Source organism: Barbus barbus (genome assembly GCF_936440315.1).
Source record: "Barbus barbus genome assembly, chromosome: 21".
Taxonomy (NCBI): domain Eukaryota; kingdom Metazoa; phylum Chordata; class Actinopteri; order Cypriniformes; family Cyprinidae; genus Barbus; species Barbus barbus.
In genome coordinates this window covers 29,136,132-29,157,854 of record NC_136749.1, presented here as the reverse complement: position 1 = coordinate 29,157,854, position 21,723 = coordinate 29,136,132, and the positions used below count along the sequence as shown (strand labels likewise).

General features: G+C 33.2%; 1 protein-coding gene across 2 annotated transcripts in view; it reads right to left on the bottom strand.

Moving 5' to 3' along the window:
* Positions 1-21,723, bottom strand: part of LOC306887709 (mannosyl-oligosaccharide 1,2-alpha-mannosidase IA-like) — a 215,316-nt gene that overhangs the window by 12,832 nt on the left and 180,761 nt on the right. The window contains exons 5-8 of one of the 2 annotated variants that reach the window (XM_079445677.1): positions 9,921-10,015; positions 7,235-7,358; positions 7,054-7,147; positions 2,277-2,392 (exon numbers count right to left, since the gene is read on the bottom strand). In XM_079445677.1, coding sequence (XP_079301803.1) covers positions 2,277-2,392; positions 7,054-7,147; positions 7,235-7,358; positions 9,921-10,015 — 429 coding nt within the window. Of the gene's footprint in view, positions 1-2,276; positions 2,393-7,053; positions 7,148-7,234; positions 7,363-9,920; positions 10,016-21,723 lie in introns of both variants that reach the window. The other variant, XM_079445676.1, reaches the window with a different exon arrangement.

The following is a 21,723-nucleotide window of genomic DNA, read 5'->3' as shown; positions in this document are numbered from 1 at the left end:
TATATATATATATATTAAAAGCTTTAATAAAATTAACATTTTGAAGTAGAAAGACAGAAATAGCCAAAAAATTTAAATGAGCTTTTATTATTATATTTTCAGCTTAGTGTTAGCAATTTAGTAAAAAAAAAAACTATTTTTAATAGTTTTTATATATCTAGCCTTAATTTATTTTTATTTCTGTTTTAGTAATTTGAGTACTTCAGCTTATTTTAGTTCTAATTTTCATTTGTTTAAGCTTTTCGTTTAATACATGTTATTTTATTCCAGCTTCAATGAATGAAAATCATTTTTAAGTTTTGACGTAGAAAGACTGAAATATTATTTTCTTTACTTTTTGTTTTACTTACAACTTCAAAAATAATATATATTTTTTTTCAAAGTCAAATCACTTTAACATTATTTAAATATTTAGTATTTACCCATTTTAATTAGCTTTTATTATTATATTTTCAGTTTAGTTTTTGCCATTTTATGATTTTTTCATATTTCTATATAGCTCAAATTTATTTCAGCTTTAGTCATTTTAGTACTTCAACTTATTTTAGTTAGCTGCCCAGGCAACATTTCTAAATTATGTTTAAGTTTGTCTAATATTTTTCTTATTCCAGCTTCAATTAACAAAAATAATTTTAATAGTTTTTATAAAATACAACTTTTGAAGAAGAAATACAGAAATCGTATTTTCTTTCATTAAATAATATTATACATACTATTTATATTAGTATTTTCTTTTAAACATTAAAAAAAATATTTACAAATTAAAACAAAAAGTTATCTTTTTTGTAATAGTCAATTCACTTACAAACTAACCTGCAACACCCTCCATTTAACATTATTTATATATTTTTATACTATTTATTAAAATTCTAAATAAGGTTTTATTTAAAAAAATCAATTTAGTCATTTTATTATGTGATTTTGCCATTTTTATACTTTATACTATATAGCTTTATTTTTAGTTCTTTAACTTTACAATTGGTTTTCATGTAATATTTAATTAATAAATTAATTAATACTTTTTGATAGTTTTTCTAAAGTAGAAATTTTGAAGTACAAGGACTGACAGTATTTTTTTTTTGTTCAGCATACCTTTTGTTTTATTTTCAACTTCAAAAAATGATCTTTTACAGTGTAGCGGTGAATTTCAGCTTCCAGCTCTTTCTGAAAGCGTGTTTGAGTGATGGAGCCTGAGATCCTCAAAACAATGCGTGCACGCTGAAGATAATGCAGCTATTAATCGCAGCCGCATGCAGTTCCTATGAAACACAGAAGGCTGGACATGTTTTGTGTGAGAGTGAAGAAACATCCGCTCGCTTCATAAAGTGCTTTGAAATGAAGGCGACGCTGGATTTCAATAAAGCACATATAAAAGCGGGACGGTGTGCACATATTGCTGTAGTAGGCGATGTTTATGCATGAAATGTTTTATGTATAGTATAAGACAGTATGCAGCGTGGAGAATTGAAGTCAAGCCTCATTGAGATTCTATCGGGACTTTGAGACTCAAAGGTGTATAAATCTGCCAAAGACTATATGAGAAAACATATAGTCTCTTCCTCTGCATTTTTATGCTTGCACCTCTTTAGAGAAGCATAAAACAGCGCAAACCATCATGGACGATCAATAATGCATGACTCATCGTTTGGTTTTGTTCTGCTTTTCCACGCAAAACTCGTTCAGATGCCTTTTCTTTGTTTGCATCACCAGTTTTCTGCATTTTTGCATCATCAAATGTAAACAACCCACTTGAAGTCGACGTGAAATCAAAATCAGAGCAAATGCATGAATATCAAGACAAATATCAAATATTATATCGGTTGCAAACATTTAAACTTTTCCACCAATAAAACCTCTCAAACTAATCAAAAGCATTGCACAAAGGACTGTATTTTTGATAGCATGTTTGACTGTTTAACATCGGGCGGATGAAATTGGCCTCTCCTGATTATGAATGTAATTAATATCTTGCCAGACCTCATTCTTCAAGGGAAACATTGTGTAATGAAAAAGCTAATATGCTAATTAAGTGAGAATAAGTGAGAATGTGTTGGCTGTGTTATATTTCTTCTCTCAGATCAGTATGAGCGCGAGGTTTGAGGTGAAACTAATCTTAAACTAATCTAATCGAGCTTAAATTAAAGCATGCAATCTGTTTTACACACTTACCGCCTGTGCAGTCACTCATTTCTTCTTCTTTCATTTGTACTGAACATACTGAAGCATGTGCAACTAAATAGCAGGAAAAGTGAGTTGTATGAATGCTGTTTGTGTACCTGCATGGCGCTGTAGTACATCTTCTTGGCCTCCTGATCCGTCTTGTCTGACATCAGGTAGGACTTGATCAGGTACTCATAGAAACTGTCCCCAAGACCTCCGATAGACACGTGATCTGAGAAAACCAGAGGAAAACCACGGCTGAATCACACAAGCCAGGTAAACCACAAGAAAACATGTGCAGGACGTATCTGGCCAACAAAATCATGATAAAAAAATATTCTGAATGAAGAATATGAAGTCTAATTTTAGGGGCAATAAGATTTGAACAGAAATAAGTCAACAGAGGAAAAAAAATACTCTGTGATGATCAAAACACACACACACAAAATAAAAGTTTTATTTACATAATATGTGTGTACCATGTATATTTCTTATGTATATATAAATACAAACACATGAATGTATATATTTAAGAAAAATATGCTATGTTCATATATTAAATATATTTATATATATATAGAGAGAGAGAGACTGTGTCTATACCCCGAACTAGAAAATACAGGAATCGTCCAAACCAAATTAAGAGTAACAATTTAATTGATGTTCAACAAATAAAAAATGTTTACAAAACAGAGAAACAATTGATGAAGCTTGGCTTACTGAATATCAGGTCCCTTTCTACAAAAGCACTTTTTGTAAATGATGTGATCAGTGATAATAATCTAGATTTGCTCTGTTTGACAGAAACATGGCTAAAACCAGATGAATACATTACTTTAAATGAGTCCACCCCCCAAGATTATACTGCTATAAAAATGAGCCACGTCCGAAAGGTAAAGGGGGAGGTGTTACTACAATTTATAGCAATATTCTCAGTATTTCTCGGAGGGCAGGCTTTAAGTATAACTCGTTTGAAGTTATGGTGCTGCGTATAACATTATCTAGAGAAACACGTGTCAGTGATAAACCCCCTGTGATGTTTGTACTGCTACTGTATACAGGCCACCAGGGCACCACACAGACTTTATTAAAGAATTTGCTGATTTTCTATCTGAGTTAGTACTGGCTGCAGATAAAGTCTTACTTGTTGGTGATTTTAATATCCATGTCGATAATGAAAAAGATGTATTAGGATCAGCATTCATAGACATTCTGAACTCTATTGGGGTTAGACAACACGTTTCAGGACCTACTCATTGTCGAAATCATACTCTAGATTTAATACTGTCACATGGAATTGATGTTAGTGGTGTTGAAATTCTCCAGTAAAGCGATGATATCTCATATCATTATCTAGTCTTGTGTAAACTCCATATAGCTAAAACTAAGTATGCTAGAACCATCACCTCTACCACAAAAGACTGCTTTGCAAATAATCTTCCTGATTTATCTCAATTCCTCAGCACAAGACAACAATTCCTACAGCGCAGAAAAACTTGATGTAACAGAAACTATGGACTCTCTCTTTTCTAGCACTTTAGATACATTTGCTCCTTTATGCTTAAGGAAGAACAAAGAAAACAGTCCGACTCTGTGGTATAATGAGCAAACTCGCACCTTGAAGAGAGCAGCCCGGAAAATGGAGCGCAGATGGAGGAAAACAAAACTAGAGGTATTTCGTATAGCTTGGTGGGAAAGTACTCTATCCTACAGAAAAGCATTAAAAACTGCTAGATCTGATTACTTTCCGTCTCTTCTAGAAGAAAACAAACATAACCCCTGGTATTTATTCAATACAGTCACTAAATTAACGAAAAATAAAGCATCAACAGGTGTTGGCATTTCACAAAAAAAGTTTGCCAAAAGCACAGCAGTAATGACTTTATGAACTACTTTACTTTCAAGATCGATTCTATCAGAGATAAAAATTGTAACCATGCAGCCGTCAATGCAGCAGCTAGAGTCCTTACTAGAACCAGGAAGTACGACCATATTAGCCCGGTTCTGTCAACACTGCACTAGCTCCCCATCAAACATCGTATAGATTTAAAAATCTTGTTAATTACTTATAAAGCCCAGAATGACTTAGCTCCTCAGTACTTGAGCGAGCTCTTATCACATTATAGTCCTCTACGTCTGCTGCGTTCTCAAAACTCTGGCCATTTGATAATACCTAGAATATCAAAATCGACTGCGGGCGGCAGATCCTTTTCCTATTTAGCACCCAAACTCTGGAACAATCTACCTAATACTGTTCAGCAGACACACTCTGTCAGTTTAAATCTAGATTAAAGACACATTTCTTTAACCTGGCTTACACACAACACAGTAACACACTTCTATTATTCAAATCCGTTAAAGGATTGTTAGACTGCATTAATTAGGTCAACCGGAACCGGGAACACTCCCCATAACACATGATGAACTCGTTACATCATAAGAAGAATGGCATCTACGCTGATATTTGTCTGTTTCTATACTGTTTCTCAGTCCGTGTCCAGATCAGATGGTGGATCAGCACCCAGAGACGACCTCTACCGCCCTGAACGTCAGCGGAGACCAGGATACCGAGATGAACCCCAGAGACAGATCCCCAGTGAGGACCCCGTCACTTAGACAGCCATCGGGAAAGACCACTGGAACCAGTTGAGCCCTTACAATCTGACTTTGCTGCAGTTGGAATTGAACTGCTGGTTCATTTGGCCAGAGGAGAACTGGTCCCCCGACTGAGTCTTGTTTATCCCAAAGTTTTTTTTTCTCCATTCTGTCACCGATGGAGTTTTGGTTCCTTGCCGATGTCGCCTCTGGCTTGTTCAGTTGGGTACACTTCATTTCCAGCGATATCGTTGACCTGATTGCAAAGACACTATTTAAACTGAACTGAGCTAGATGATGACATCACTGAATTCAATAATGAAATACCTTTAACTGAAAATCTTTTTTTTTATCTTTTCATTTTACATTATTGACACACTATTTTCCTTTTTTGATACTGTGCAGTTGCTTTGACACAATTTACATTGTTAAAAGTGCTATATAAATAAAGGTGATTTGACTTGACTTGACTAATATGCACACCCTTCATTATTGTGCTGGACTCATGGATGATCCGGGTTCTGTAATCGGAATCAGCAAACATAAATGGCAGGAATGTTGGTCTCCGCCCTGCGCTCTATTGACATGTAAATCAGAACGCTCTCATCGCTATCACTGACACTCATTAGCCGTTCCCACGCTGCAGCAACTAGCACTGCAGTCGCAGATTACATTCATTCCGCTCAAGAGAAAAAACACTTTCTCCTGTTTTTCAGGTGAATCTGAAAGATTCAATTTCCAGAAGGTAATGGGATTTATTATCATTTTAATAACTCTTGGCTGTGGGCTCGTGTCCCTGCTTGGCTCAATCCATGTCATGCGTGCCAGAATAACTGTACTGTGACTCTCAAAGTTTTTTGATGCTCTCGTGACCCGTCGCAGAGAAAAAAACAAGAAGCAAATAACAACAAAAACAAATGTATCTACACCAGCAGTCAAAAGCCTGGAAATCCTCCGGTGAATTTATGCTCTTCACGAACTTAATTATTTCAGTCCGCTTAAAATACAGAAAGCAGCTTTGCAGACAATTACAAATTGAACCTGTGAGACAACAAAATCTTTACAAGTCTGAAGATGGTTTTTTAATCTGTTCAGCACTGGCATTCATTTTGTTTCGCAAACTTGATGAAAATGGGAAAACATCTGGCATTAAACCAAAAAACTGTTTTAGACTTTGACGTTGCTAAAGTCTGTGTACACAAAAATCAGCTTTTCCCACATATTAGGAAGAGCCATCGTTAGCTAAATTATATCATCTCTCTCACCTTGCATGTTTATTTATTAAATATTTTGTCAATAAATTCACACCAATTTTGCATTAATAATTGAAGCCTATTTTTAGGGTAGTTAAAATATTTTTGCATTGAGCATTACATGTTGATATGTACTACAACAAAAAATGTGGCATTACAGGAAAGAAAAACTTGCAATAATAAAGCTAATATATCTGGCACACACACTTGATTTAATATTTCATAGTACAATAATATATTTATAATTATATAAAATATATTTATAATGTAATAATAGTACTTAACATTGTTTAATTGTATTACTTTATTAATTTAATAATTATTATATAATTATGAAATTAATAATAATTAAAACTATTTATTTATTAAAAGATTTAATTATAATACATATATAATTTTATAATGACACACAATTTAAATATTTTAATGAAATTTTAATATTTATAGTAAAAGCATAATCTCAAAAAAATATAAATATTATAATATTTATAGTACTTAATATTTAAAGTAATAATTACATATATGTGTGTGCATAGTATAAAATAGTAACTTATTAATCATCATAATTTTATTATTATAACTATATTGATATTTATTTATAGTATTGTATAACATTGGATAATTATATAATATTTTTAATTATGCAGAGATAATAAGATAAAAATAAATGAAAATGTTATATTTATAGTTCTAAATATTTATTTACAGTAGAAATATTAATAATTACACCATTATAATAACCTACATAGAATAACATTAGTATTGTGATTATATTAATTATATTGTTATTATACTATAATATTGTTATTAATTACAATATTGTTATTAATTCTAATAAATATTTTGGCATTTATTGTAATTCATAATATTTTATAATTCTTTAATAACAATATATTTTTAGTAATAATAAATCTTCTTAAACACACTAACATGCATATAAACGTAGTGTAGTTCCTGCTGGTTTCAAATGATTCAAATTTCTTGCATTTCTCATTTGGACGTTTTGTATAAAAGTCTCTGCTAAATTAAGAAATGCGTGACTTACGCTGTACCCAGTTGCCGCTGACGGGACTCAGGAAGTTGGGATACAGACCGTGAGGCTTCTCGATTTTGTTCAGCAGCTTTCGGATGTTCATCACCTAAAGAAAAACACAAATCATACGGTTCACTGACGGCCCGTATACCATCCTCTCAGCGTGAATCATCAGGACGTAAAGGACTCTCGCCTTCTCAGTGAACAGGGGGTTTCTGGACAGTTCGGACAGGTGAAGGAACTCCAGGTGCAGCGTGCCAAACTCGGCCAGGATGCTGCTGCCGGCCGATGCCCAGCCCCAACTCCAGCTGGTGCCACTGCAACAGAGAGCAGAGCCGCGGCGTGAACACCCACGCCATACAGAGCGGATCAGCACACACCTGCTAAAAGCCTTCTCTGCATCCCACACGAGAGACTTACACAACGCTCATCTACAATAATGCCATTAATGATTCGACTGAAAAACAACAATAAAAACACAGGCTTAGAAATACAATTTATTCCACTTAGGAACATGGTTTTCACCAAAAAGCCAAAGCATTCTTCTACCGTAAAGGTTGCACCGACTTGACATGCATACCACCAAAACATGCATTTACATATAGGAAACAATTATCATCATGAAAACAACAACAATAAAAATGCATTTTATTAAGGTGTTAAATATGCATTGGTGAAAAATGCAGTTGAGATTAGAAAAATATATTTATTTTTAATCAGAGAGAGAAAGAGAGAGGTTTTTATTCCACTTTCACTTTTAGTTATTTTCGTACATCAAGTTAAAATAAAATGAGAAATGCTTAGTTAACTTTAATAATCCTGGTCAGTATGTAACAAAATATACTGAGGTTTATGCTACCAATTTTTGATTCTCATGCAAATTTATGTGTGTATTTTTCTGTATTCAACCAAATGTAGTGAGGTTTATGCTACAACGTTTTGCTTCCCATGCAAATTGATCTTTTAATGATATTTATATATTTTTCCAGAAATTTTTTTTTCAAATATACTGATTTTTTTTTTTTTTTTTTAGATATTTTTGCTGGAAAACAAAACAAAAATACTGATTAAAAAAATATTTTTGTAGTGCATTTGTCAGTATGCAATAAAAATATACGAGGCTTATGCTACCAATTTTTGATTCTCATGCAATGTGATCTTTTGAAGATGGTTAGTTATTTTTTAATGGCAAAGAAGACAAAAATGCTGATTAAAAGTTGTTTTTATTGTGTATATGTCTTTATACAACAAAATATAGGAGGTATTTCCTTCTCGTGCAAATTGATCTTTTAAGGATTTTTTTTTTTAAATATATTTTTACTGGAAAACAAAAAAACACTGTTTAAAAATATTTTTGTAGCATATGTGTTGGTATGCATGAAAATATAATGAGGCTTATGCTACCAATTTTTGCTTCTCAAATTGATCTTTTGAGGATGTTAAGCTATTTTTACTGGAGAAATACTGATTAAACTATATTTTTGTAGTGTATTGGTCTGTATGCAACTATGTAAATATTTTAAGAGCACTTCTGCTTGTTTACGCTACAGGTCTCACCCCTGCCAAATAGGGAAAAAAACTGAAGAGAGAAAAAGAGAGAGAGACAGAGATGCTGAATGAACTCTGAAATGAACCGCTCCAGATTTGGGCTTCGCTCCTCCCTGCAGGATTGCTTCGGTGAAACTGTGGAACTAATTCACAAGATTATTTGTGTCTGGTTCTTATTGTGAGAGCGAGCCACGCACCGCTTCCCTTCTGAAGCAACAATCAATAGCACTGATGTCTCGGGAGGAAGAGGAAAGTGAGAAAACTTTCAGCGGAAAAACCAACCGAAACCAGCACAAAACAACTAAGAGTTCATTAAACTAAAGGCAGAAAGAGTTCACTGGTGGGAGAAATGACTTATAGCCGATTTAATCAGTCTTTGTTGGTGTTAAAAAACAGAAGCTGAGCAGATGCTTCTATTTAAAAAACATATTTAAAAAAATGCAATACTTGACTATAAACTCATTTTTGAAGACAATTATTGCACATTTACTTTTGTTTGCCTTGAAATATGCATGTGATGCTGCACTGGAATTTGACCAATAATAATATATAAGTGTTTTATAATTATTATAATTAAATGTTTTACTGCAAATAAATATTAAGTACTATTATTAAACTATAAATATATTTTATATACTTCTAAACATATTTTTGAACTATAAATAGATATTAAATCCAGTGTGTGTGCCAGATATATCATCTGCATTATTAAAATAGTAAGCATTAGTAACAAAATAGTAACTGTTTTCAACATTGATAATCAGAAATGTTTCTCAGTATATTAGAATGATTTCTGAAGGATCATGTGACACTGAAGACTGGAGTAATGATGCTGAAAATTCAGCTTTGAACAAAGAAATAAATTACATTAACACACATTCACATAGAAAACCATTATTTAAAATAATTATAATAATATGTCCAATTTTTGCAGTTTTTACTGTATTTTTAATCAAGTAAATGCAGCCTCGGTGAGCAGAAGAGACTTCTTTCAAAAACAGGACACTGACCAGCAGGATAAACGTCATAATAAGAGCGCGCTGGCAGTGACGTGTGTTCGGTCTGTGCCATCACGACTAACCTGAGCCCTCTTTCTCCCAGCCCATCTGCGGGACAGGCTCCTGTTACTCATCTAACTGGAATTAGCCTGAGAATCAGTTAATTAAATTTGCCTGCAGCTGTCAGAGCGAGCTGGTGGGCTAATGGAAGCCAGGTGGGCGGCAGGAGTGCCAGAAAGTGTCTCTTTCTCTCAGAAAGCCAGAAAAGAAAGCCTAATATTTGAGACATATGGCTTTGTGAATGGAACGGTGGAAGCTGCGTCAGATGCTCACCTGCCCAGGTTAATGACTCCTCTGGGAATGCCAGTGGGCGTGTTGAAGGCGGGTAACAACTTCTCGCCCAGCTCCAGCACCTTCTGCTTAAATATCTGCAAAAAACAAACCAGAAGAGCAAACTGTCAGCAACGAGGATACACAGCGCTTCCTCACATGCACACACTTCCTCAACTCTTTTGCTGTGTTTTCCTCACATACAATCCACATGAGATCAATGCATCGACTGATGAAACTTCTTCATCTATATTATGATTCACTGATGCTTTTTGAAAAAATAACTAGTTATATTCAGCAAGGATGCATTAAATTGATCCAAAGTGACAGTAAAGACATATATAATGTTACAAAAGTCAAATAAAGGCAGTTTGAAATTTCTAATTACTCAAAGAATCATGAAAAATAAAATGTATCACGGTTTCCACAAAAATATGAAGCAGCACAACTGTTTTAAACATTGATAATAATCATAAATGTTTCTTGAGCAGTAAATCAGTATATTAGAATGATTTCTGAAGGATCATGTGACACTGAAGATTGGAGTAATGATGCTGAAAATACAGCTTTGATCACAGAAATAAATTACATTTTACAATATATTCACATAGAAAACAGTTACTTTAAATTGTAATAAAATGTCACAATTTTACTATATTTTTTGCTCAAATAATTGCAGCTTTATTGAGCATAAAATAATTGTACATAAACTTGTATTGCAAGTATGCAAAAAAAAATGCAATGATAAACATTTCAAATACACAGAGAGTCCAAATTATCAGAATAATTAAATTAATAAAAAAATTAACAGTTTGTTTCAAAATAACAATTGATATTCATTAAATAAGAAGGAAGAAATATATTTTGGCTGTCTGAGGTGCAGAGAACTTGCACTAGAGCTTATTGTCCTTTTTATATTTCAAGTTCAACAGCAATATTTCTCAGATACACCCACAATAGACTTCCAAACATCTTTAACCCAAACAAACCAGTTTAGCACCAATAAGCACCAGCAGCTTCTGTGACAAGTTCATCTTCAAAACTGGATTAAACTCAACGTTGTGCAGCAGAATGAAACCGAGTGCAGAACACTGAGACCTCAAGACGTCTTTTAAACGCTCATGACGGCAATAACACATAAAGATGGCTGGAAATACGGCTGGTGACAGAGATATTTCTCTCCAAGCTCTTTTTAGTGGTGCTTGCTAAGGCAAACATCTCTATAATAGGTTGAGCAATTTGAACAAACCTCTAAATCTAAGTATTAAACTTTAGAGTGTAAATCGTCCCATATAAGACTTACGATTTTCACCTGGTCGGCGATAAAATGGGTGTAAAAAAATCCCATAGACTTGTACTGAAGGAGGCACAAGATCAGAATATCACAGGACTCTTCTCTCTTGATACATTAAAACCATATAGCAACCATTCAGAACACCTTAACAACCACGATAACACCCTGGCAGCTTGACATTATGGTGGCAGCTTATTATGATACAAGAAACACTGATATTTGGCTCCAAAATAAATCATATTTACTTGAGTTGTGAATGAGTTTGCAGTCTGTACTAAATATGATGCAATAAATGGATTTGCAAAATAATGACAGAAAATGTCTTTCCATTGAGTCATACAAACAAAAACAATGTGATAGTATAGGATTCACAAACAAATCAAAAGAATCAGTGAGTGAGACCAGTGGAGTCTGACTACTGAACGAATGATTCTTATGAGTCAGTTCTTTTAATGAATAGTTCAAAATTGAATGCTTACTGAACTGAATCAATTAGAATGAATCAACATCAATGAACTGCACTGAAGTTATCATTATTTTCAGTGAAGCAAGTTTTGCATCAGTATCAATCAACACTGTCTCTATAGCTTTGTGTTGTTAAAGATGAACATTTGCTGACATTCAACAGCACAACTGCATTAGTAACTTATTGCCAGTTACTTTGTCTGAAACAAAAATAGTTTAACAAAACAGATATGTTGTGCATCTACGAGCAACATACAGCATGAGTTTCTGAATGAATCACAAATCGGTTAAGGAAATGATTCAATGACTCAATTATACAGACAGTCACTTGTTTGGTTCCTGACTGTATCAGTTTGACTGAATCAGGTGAATGAATGAACTAATGACTCGTTCATGAAGACTTCTGGCGTAACTACGTAACTGAAATAATTGAAAATAAATAAAATATTATAAAATATATATATGCTACATACCCACTAGGGTTATTATAGTTACCTAAAACTAAAGCCAGAAAAAAATCGTTAGCATTAACAGAAATAAAACAAAATGTAAAAAACAAATAAATAAAATAAAATAGCTAGTTGCCAATGCAAAATTTCACATTTTTAAATTTCAAGTACTGAAATAACTAAAATTATGGTTTTTGTCCTTATCCTAAAAACAAATCTGAGTTTGTGGATGGCCATTGAGTGCAGAGTCTTTGTCGCCATCAGAAGGTCAAACTTCAGCCTCCTCAGAAGCACTGGGCTCTGGAGAGACATGCGATGCCCTCTGCTAGAACGGGGGCAGCACATCTCCTGCTTAATGCATTTGTGCAGCGCGAAATGAGAGCTGAGATGAGAAGGACAGGACAAGAGCAACCTGATTGGCCCCCTGTGCTCGTATCAGAGAGATCACTAATGACCCATAGCTGGAGACACCAACTCCAGCAGAATCACATCTCTAAGGCTTCACCTGCCAGAATATCACACATATTAAAGGAATAGTGCCACCAGAAATGAAACTTTTGTCATTATTTACTTGCCCTCATGTCATTCCAAATGCATGCATTTCATGTTTATAAAATAAAGCTCAATGGATGCTTTAAGGCTCTGAAATTATAATACAGCATCATAAAAGTATGATGTACACATATGACCCTGAAGAAAAAACTGATGTAGGATTTACTTTGAAACTATTTTCAACACAGGATAATAATGATAAAGAAACGTCAACTAACAGAGTTAAATGTGAAATTTTAGGTAGAAAGATGAAGTAGTATTTTCTTGTAAAACATACTCGAATATTCTTTCTTTATACAATGATTTACACTTTATTTACAACTTATTATTATTATTTATTTGAATGGTATGAAAACTTAAAGGTTTTGTACTTTGGTACTTGATATAAGGGCTAAATAAATAAATAAATAAATAAATACATAAGAAAAACATCATGAATTATTTGAAAAGGTTAAGTCCTGAAAAAAGTAAGTCTTGTACTACTCGTGGTCAAAAATAACCATGTTGGAGTCAAATGTTTTTTTGAGATATCAACCTTGTATTTGGAACATAGATTGTTTATATTTATGGTTTTCATTTTCTCAGTTTTAGAGCAAAACATGATTTGGAAAATATATGTTTCATATAGAATTAAAAATAGGATTTTTGTGAATTTTTCAAAACAATAAACCTAAACTTCAATCAACAGATTTTTTTCTTTAACCTTTTTTACTTCTTCAATAATCGTCTTTAAAAAGAGACCAAACTGAAGTCTGTGTTCCAAAGCATTTAAAATGTACATCTCCTCATTTTCAGGTCTATGCTCAAAAAGGATTGATAATAAGCACTCCATACATATAATTTAGTACCATAAAATCTCCTAAAATTATTAAATATTACATTAAAAAATATTTCATTAAATTAAATTAGATTTACATTAAATTTCATTAAATTACCTTTTTTTTATTTAAAAAAAAGGTAATTTTTGACTGCCACACATGGAGCACCAGAGGATTCAAAATCTTTTTTTATAGCTGAAATTTCAATTTCATTATCTATATGCATTCATGATATGGATTACTTTCATGGTGTATTTATAGTGCATATTTATGATTTATGGACTAAAAGACTGTCAATGTGAGTAAATACTGACAGAAATTGCATTCTGGGTGAGCTATTCCTTTAATTGCCACGGTATCTGACATAAGGATCCTGATTGTGGTGGGAAATGTGCAGTATTGATCCAGGATGGCAGCAGACTTTCAGTCTGAACACAAAAAACACAATCCTCTCACAATGCAATTGCAAAAGAAAAACAGAAATGGCCAAAGAAACCACAGTCTGGAGTTAATATTTCATTTTCATCTGAAGAAACATGCTCACGAGGAAAGGCAGCTCTCAGGTCATCTGTAAGCGTGTGACCTTTGACCTCTGTGAGAAATGCAGCCCATCATCAGCATCTGCTCAACTCACTGTACAGCAGCAGAGACGTTTTCTGCTTCATTTCAGGATGCTTATGCACAGCTCAGCAACTGGAAATTAGAGCCAAGCACGGGCCTCAAATTTAGGCCCTAGCCCGGCCCACGTCCGACATCAGAATTACCGGCCCGAGTCCGACCCGAGCCCGTCTCCTAAAAGAGTTTATACTACTGTTTCGGCTATTAAAATAGTTCAGTTTTGTGTGTAATGGCAAAATTATTATATTTCGTTTTGTTTTTTTATTAAGTTAATTTAGAAAAACGTTTGGGGTATTTTTGTTCGTTAAATAGCCTATACATTTTTTTTTGTTGAGCTGATCATAGCCTATGTTTGATCAATTTAGCCTTCTCATATCATCACGACTTGCCTAAAATAAAATCTATAGATATACTAAAACAGTTCAAGTATATGACAATGTTTAAACCTGTGCTATAATAATAATGTGCGCTAGACTATATCTGAGTTTGTGCTGAGAGTGGAAGCTAAACCTGCTCTGCAGGACATGGAGACAACAGAGCCAACACTTGCATTGTTTTCAGTGGAAACAAATTAAAATAGCCTACACCGTCATTTTTTGTTATTTTTTATTTTTGATAAAGGTAAGAGTAATACATCATTTGGACCTGTAAAGGGTGTACTTGTATTTGTGTGCACTCACAATACCAACAAAAGGTAGTTCTTTTATAAAACAAAGAAAACAAACATGATGTGCTTTCTGCCGTCTTGAACAGGAGCGCTTCACAAAAATGAACCGAAGCTGAGCGAATACATGCCTCACAGACATGATACATATATCTATAGAAAGCGTTAAATTATTACTTAACAAAATACATTGAAAACAAAAACTTTTATTATAATCTTAATCATAATCAATAAAGATGCATTTCTCTCTAAAGGCGCGTCTAATGAGGAGACGGCGAGTCAGGATCAGCAACTTCATCCTTACGACACAGACTCAGAAAACATTAGTTTATTAGTAAATAATTAAAATATCTCCTTACTATTTCCCGCAGACACATTCATGGTTATGTTTGCTGGGGTTTTGCAGCAAGCTTTAGTCTATTGCGTGCATTTGAACGCAGAACTATTCAGCTGCTGCTGCTGCGGGACACTAAACACCATCGAGCTGCTCTCAGTCGCGGCACTAATCACTAATCGATAGATGTCTAAAATATAAAAATAAGGAGAAACCCAAAACAGGCCCGAGGCCCGGCCCGCGTCTGAACTATGACATGGAAATTGGCCTGAAGCCCGGCCCTAGAGGCGTAAAAAAGTCGGGGCCCGTTGGGCCCGGGCCGAAATGCTGGGCTCTACTGGAAATCACTTTCTAAAGGCCATTTACTGTCGAATAACATCAGACTGAAGGCTTCACCTCCACAAAACAAACAGCGGTGGAAGATGAAGCTGTAAATGATCAGCTCCCACGAGGAATGACTGATACAACCCGCAAATTTATATATTAGCTGAATAAACACAGAGGACCATGGGACGTAATTTAGACGCCACAGCGCATATAATGCTGCGGCTAATATAAAGACCAAAGCAGCTTCATGAAACATCCACACGTTAATGATGTGGATCAAAGAAAATGGAAAATGCACCAAATAGAGTTGTTTATGGAGTGCTAAGTTTAGTAATCAAAAACAACGATTGCTTTCTGACTTTATCAAGATTTCATTTAAAAGTCTGTGCTGGAGACAAGACAGAGACAACGCATTAATGCTGTTAAAAACTTCAGCTTGGGTTATTTCAACAGGGTCCACACAGAAAATAGAATAAGAAATAAAACATATAGAAGAAACATTTGTATAACCTGACAGAATAACATAACTGTTAATATTTGAGTAATAATAATAATAATAATAATAATAATTATTATTATTATTATTAATAGTCATTTTTAACATCAGACATGACATAATAATGATAAATAACTATAATAAATAATGATAAATAAATATAATCTATGAATATAATTAGGATTTACACACACACACACACACACACACACACGTATATAAGCTTTTAATTTTAAATATATATAAATAATAATATATAACACTATTAATATAATTTACACACACACACATGCTTAATTTAAAATTTATGTAATAATAATAATCAAATAATATGAATTTGTAATGACAATAAATAAATAAATACTATTTTTATTATAGATATGTAGATTTCATATAATAATAATAACAGTTACTATTATTATTATACTAACATTAATAGAATTATTAAGAAATATAATTATTGAAAATATTATGTTAAAAATGTAATTTATTATACGTTTCTCCTTTAGTTTTAGTTTAGTTTCAGTCTTTAATATTGGGAATACTGATGTTGTGCTGCTATGAAGCACTATTATGGAGTCCAGATGAACCTGTGGAATAAGGGCTGCTTGAAGTTTCCTCAGTAAAACATCACACCTTTCCCATCCAGTGCATTTCACTTCCACCTTCCCTCACACGGCCATCTGACGGATGCTTTCAAGACGGCAGCTCTTTTAACAAGGCTGCAAAAAGGCTGGAGTCAGGCAGACTGTCAGCTTCTATTTCTGAGATTCGGCAAACGTCTGCTGCGACTCTCATCGCTGACTGATGCTCAGACGAGCCTCGACATGATCACAGTCCTGCTTCACTACGTCATGAAGAACTTCAGGAACTTTCCTTGTCAACTGTCATTAAAATTTAATTCATGGAATTTATTCATCATTCACATATACTATACATGTATGCAAAATGAGCATAATAATTATGAAAGTATGAGCAAAATGCTGTTTTCAATAATATTACATGGACTACAGCATGTACAGTTCCAATAATTATTTCAGCTCAACTATTCATTTATTATTTATATATAATATTTATTTATATTATATATTTATAATAACAATAATAATAGTTAAAGGGATTAAAGTCTGATTAATCGTGTGACAGCACTTATATATGTATATATATATATATATATATTGCTATCGCGATTAATCACATCCAAAATAAAAGTTTTTGTTTACATAATATGTGTGTGTAATGTGTATATATTATTATGTGTATATACATACACACACATGCATGTATATATTACAGAAAAAATATGCTACATTTATTTATTAAATATATTTATATATGAAATAATTTATATGAATATAAATATTTACATGTAAATATTTTCCAAATATATGCTGTATGTGTCTTTATATATACACATAACTAATATACACAGTACACACACATATATTATGTAAACAATAACTTATTTTGGGTGCGATTAATCATTTGACAGCACTAATATATATTTAAAAATATATATAACACAATATCTATATTTTCCACAGTATAATAAACATCCTTAAAAATAATATAAATTTACTGGAGAAGAAAAATGCATATTAAGAAAATGTATTAATTAATACTACTACTACTAAAATGAATAATACTAACAATTTACTACTACTAACAACAGTTAAAGGGGTTATACAATGATATTTATAAAAAATATATACTATAAATAATTATACATAATATGAATATTTAAAATTGTTTGTGTATATATATATATATATATATATATATATATATATATATATATATATATATACACACACACAATATAATTTTTAAAAGACATGCTAAAACCCATAGAAAACTATTGAAAACAGTATTTTCTTTGTGCTTTCATAATAATTATGTAGATTTTCTAATTAAACTTCTCATTTTTGTTATGAATTTTCTCAATTTGTTTCTTCTCCAATAAATTGATCTTGATTTTTTTAAGGATGTTCAGATATATTTTCTGGAAAAATAATGTCAAGGCTAATTTATTTAGTTTTTATTTTTTGGATAACTAGTCGTCTTTAGCTCTTATGCGTCTCCTCCGGTGGCTCTATTCTGCGCTCGCTCTGCTTCAGTGGAGATGCTCTCAGACGCGGTTTTGGAAAAAGGGCACCAAAAATCCACCCAAGCTGAATCCCTGAGGGACGATGGTTTGGCTTTTCCTCGGCTACAGACTGAAGGAAATGCCAGCGTTCAGTGTTGTTGTGAGCTGCTGATGTGTAATTATGGTTGCTGTATTACAGACGCGACACGACAGAGCTGGTACAGCCTCGGGAAGCCTTTCTGATGACTACAGCACAAAAACCTCAGACGCACATTACCATCAGCTCGCTAGGGCCAAATGTCTGTGGTTTACTCAACAAAGACACGGGGAAAAAGATAAGTCACTGGAACAAATAACAAGACAGGAAATACAAGTGAAATATTATTGGTGAGGTTTAAATAAAGATGCAGATGTTGTGCTTTGATTTTACGAAGACTTTTCACTTTGTTTTAATATGCATCTTTATGAGAGAAAAGAGTTATGAAAAATATTGTCATAATCTTGTAAGCTTGGCTCACTATTGACATTCACAATATATCACTATTGTATACTAAAATGTATTTCTCACAGTACAATATTAATACAAGTAATAATGATAATAATAATGAATTAGAATAATTTGTAAATAATATTTTTTAAGGAATATTGGACAAATAAGATATTTCATCCAAGTTTATTTTATACAGTCCTGTTGTGCAGCGTCTAATTTGACAAAAATAAAAATGTTTTGTTGTAAATTAATTATATTTTCATTCGATTACATTTAAAAAGATTCAAGTTTCATTAATCTGTGTCAGTAGACACCATTTTCAATGATGAATTAGTATTAAAATCATAAAATAGAATGCTGAAAAATTTAAATTAAATAAAAAATAATTTGTGGGAAAATAAAATAGATTTACGGACCGAAATTATTATAATTATAATTATTATTATTATTATTAAAAACAAGGTATGTTTACATTTATTCTCAAGGTCTAATGAACATGTGGAAAGCATTTATTTCCCAAAAGTTAATGGTAACGGAACACTGTGATAAATATTAATATTGTATGAAATGAAAAAAATATTAAAAATTGTAATATTTTTGTCCATATCACCCAGTCCTATAGTAGCCTAACAAATTTTTATTCTACATGGAGAAAATTGTTATGTTTCAGATCACATGACCAGATGAATATGTCTCACTACATTATATATAATTACCAGACACTGAGTAAATTCATCATGACTGACTGCAAATAATGCGTATCAATCTACGGCATCAGCAAGTGAACACTTATGCTTTTTAGATGATGCTGCACCTGCGGTACTGGGTCAGAAACAAAAACATAACGAGTGGAGATCAATGGACGGGCATGAGGGAGAATCAGGACTTTTCCTGCTGGGTTAGTAGTCTGGTCTGACTGCCAAAACTACATTTAGAGATACAGATGAAATATACAGCGATCTCTAAGGGAGTTTAAGTTCAGAGATCTTCAGTCTCACCCATTTAAGTGACAGATCCTGGTGACAGATGTCATTTTCTCAGACATTCTGTACACGGCTCTTCTCTAGCACACATTCAGAGCGGACCTGAACACAGTCTTCCATGAACAAAACAGATATAACGCACCTCAAAATACAGAGAAGAAAAGAAAGAGTATGCATAGTGATTAAAACACATGAAACTAGATCTACTAAAGCGGTTACCAAAGACAACAAACAGTTCCACAGTTCAGCATCATTAAACACTGATATTTGACCAAAGATGTTGAGAACGACCAATCAGAATTCATTATGAGAGAACATCATATTCTTCATGCGTGTTTTTTGTCCTGTTTTCCAGGAAAATGTTCTTAAATTTATGTCCTTAACCCTATGAATTTGATAAATAATTAATAACCTTATTGATAGTTTAGAGCTTTTTTTTTTTTTTATCAAGTCACATTCTCTTTTATTGTAATTGTGCTTCAGCTGGTGCTTCACATGTCTTTTTGATGTCAGATCTTTACTCATTTAAATCAAGTAAACATCAGAATAACTGCAGTAATATTTCCAGATGAACACTTACTGGACTGAAGCAGCTCAGCTTTACTTGATTCTCCATCAATCATTTTTTAGAGAAATCAGTGCGTCTCAAATCTGATCATCAGGATCTTCTGAGGAGCGTTTGTTTCCAGAAGCTGTACTTTCACTGTTCCTCAGCGGAGGAGTGATCTTCACAAGCCTCCAAAACATCTCACATCTTCTGAGGAGCGTTTATTTCTTCATCTCTCAATCAGCATTGCATTGGATTGCATTATATGTTTGGATCATTTCAATCTCATTTTAAATATGATCTAATCTAAGACATATTATTGGAGATATAGAGTGACCTCTGATATTTAGATCATTATAAGTATCTGCTATACTGTTATAAAGATGACTGATTTACATTACAAGCAACAGAATTGCATCACATTTTTCCATATACAGTAAATATCAGCATCTGCACCAGATTTTTTTTTTTTTTTTTTTTTTTTTCTCAGCTTGGGCTTCAGAATAAAACTGAGCTTTTTCCTCCATATTCTCACTTTATCAGCACTTACATATTATTGCTCTTTTGTTGGTTTTGATTGCTTCTATTGTCCTCATTTGTAAGTCGCTTTGGATAAAAGCATCTGCTAAAAGACTAAATGTAATGCAAATATATTATGTCAATTTCATATGTCAAGCTTTACAGGGTTAAACTGAAAATCCACCTGATACGCAAAATTAATAATTGTAAAATAATTACAAGATTAAGACAAAACTGTGCAAGATTAAGACATTTTGAATAAAAGTGCATTTTTTTGTGTCAACGTTAAATCACTTCCCATATGGTTTATGCTTCAAACAATACTGTATATGCAAGTGCAATATGCTAAAATACACTCCAGATGTGTTCTCTGACATCAAGGCTGAGGTTTAAGGATATTTTGAGTACTGTTTCTGCAGTGAAGCTGATAAGATCCAGGTAAAGATTTATCAAGCTCCACCTGATGCTGTGACCTGACTCTTCAGGACTCCTCAGGTTTATTATTGCAGATGGTTGCGTTGTGCAGCAGCGTCGTGCCGGCGAAGGCGAGCAACGGAGCAGATATCACACAGGTGACGCGTAGCTTTGATGCAGCAGAAGAACAAAGCCACACGATCCATCCGCTGCCTGTTTACCAGCTTGTAAATCTGGAGTCTTTGTTCTCTGTGACGTTCGGGCTCAACATGCGGTGCATTATTCATGACGCTACACTACAGCTGAAACTTTATTTCAGCGCTCAAGAACAGAATCAGATCAATTAGACAAAAACTCAACCAGAAAGTCAGATATAGACAGGTTCTGCTATTTATGTGTCTTTTCCTGTGATGGTATTACAGAGCATCTCTCGCTGTATTATGCAGAGAAAAACATCAGCGGGACCGCAGCGTTTCCTTCCCACCTAATTAGCGCTGTGGAGGATGGCATGCGTCTATGAGGATGCACCGGGATAAATGATGCTCCACCGGGGTGCGTTAGATGACAGATTTTAATGACTGACACACACAGCAGATGATAGAGAGAATCACACCAAATCTCTTTCTTCTTTTAATGAATATAAAAATGTGGCAAGATTATGTCCAGGTCATATTTCACTAAAAAATAAATAAATAAATAAATAAAACAAAAACTATGAAAAATAAATTCTATCTAAAAATATTTGAAAGA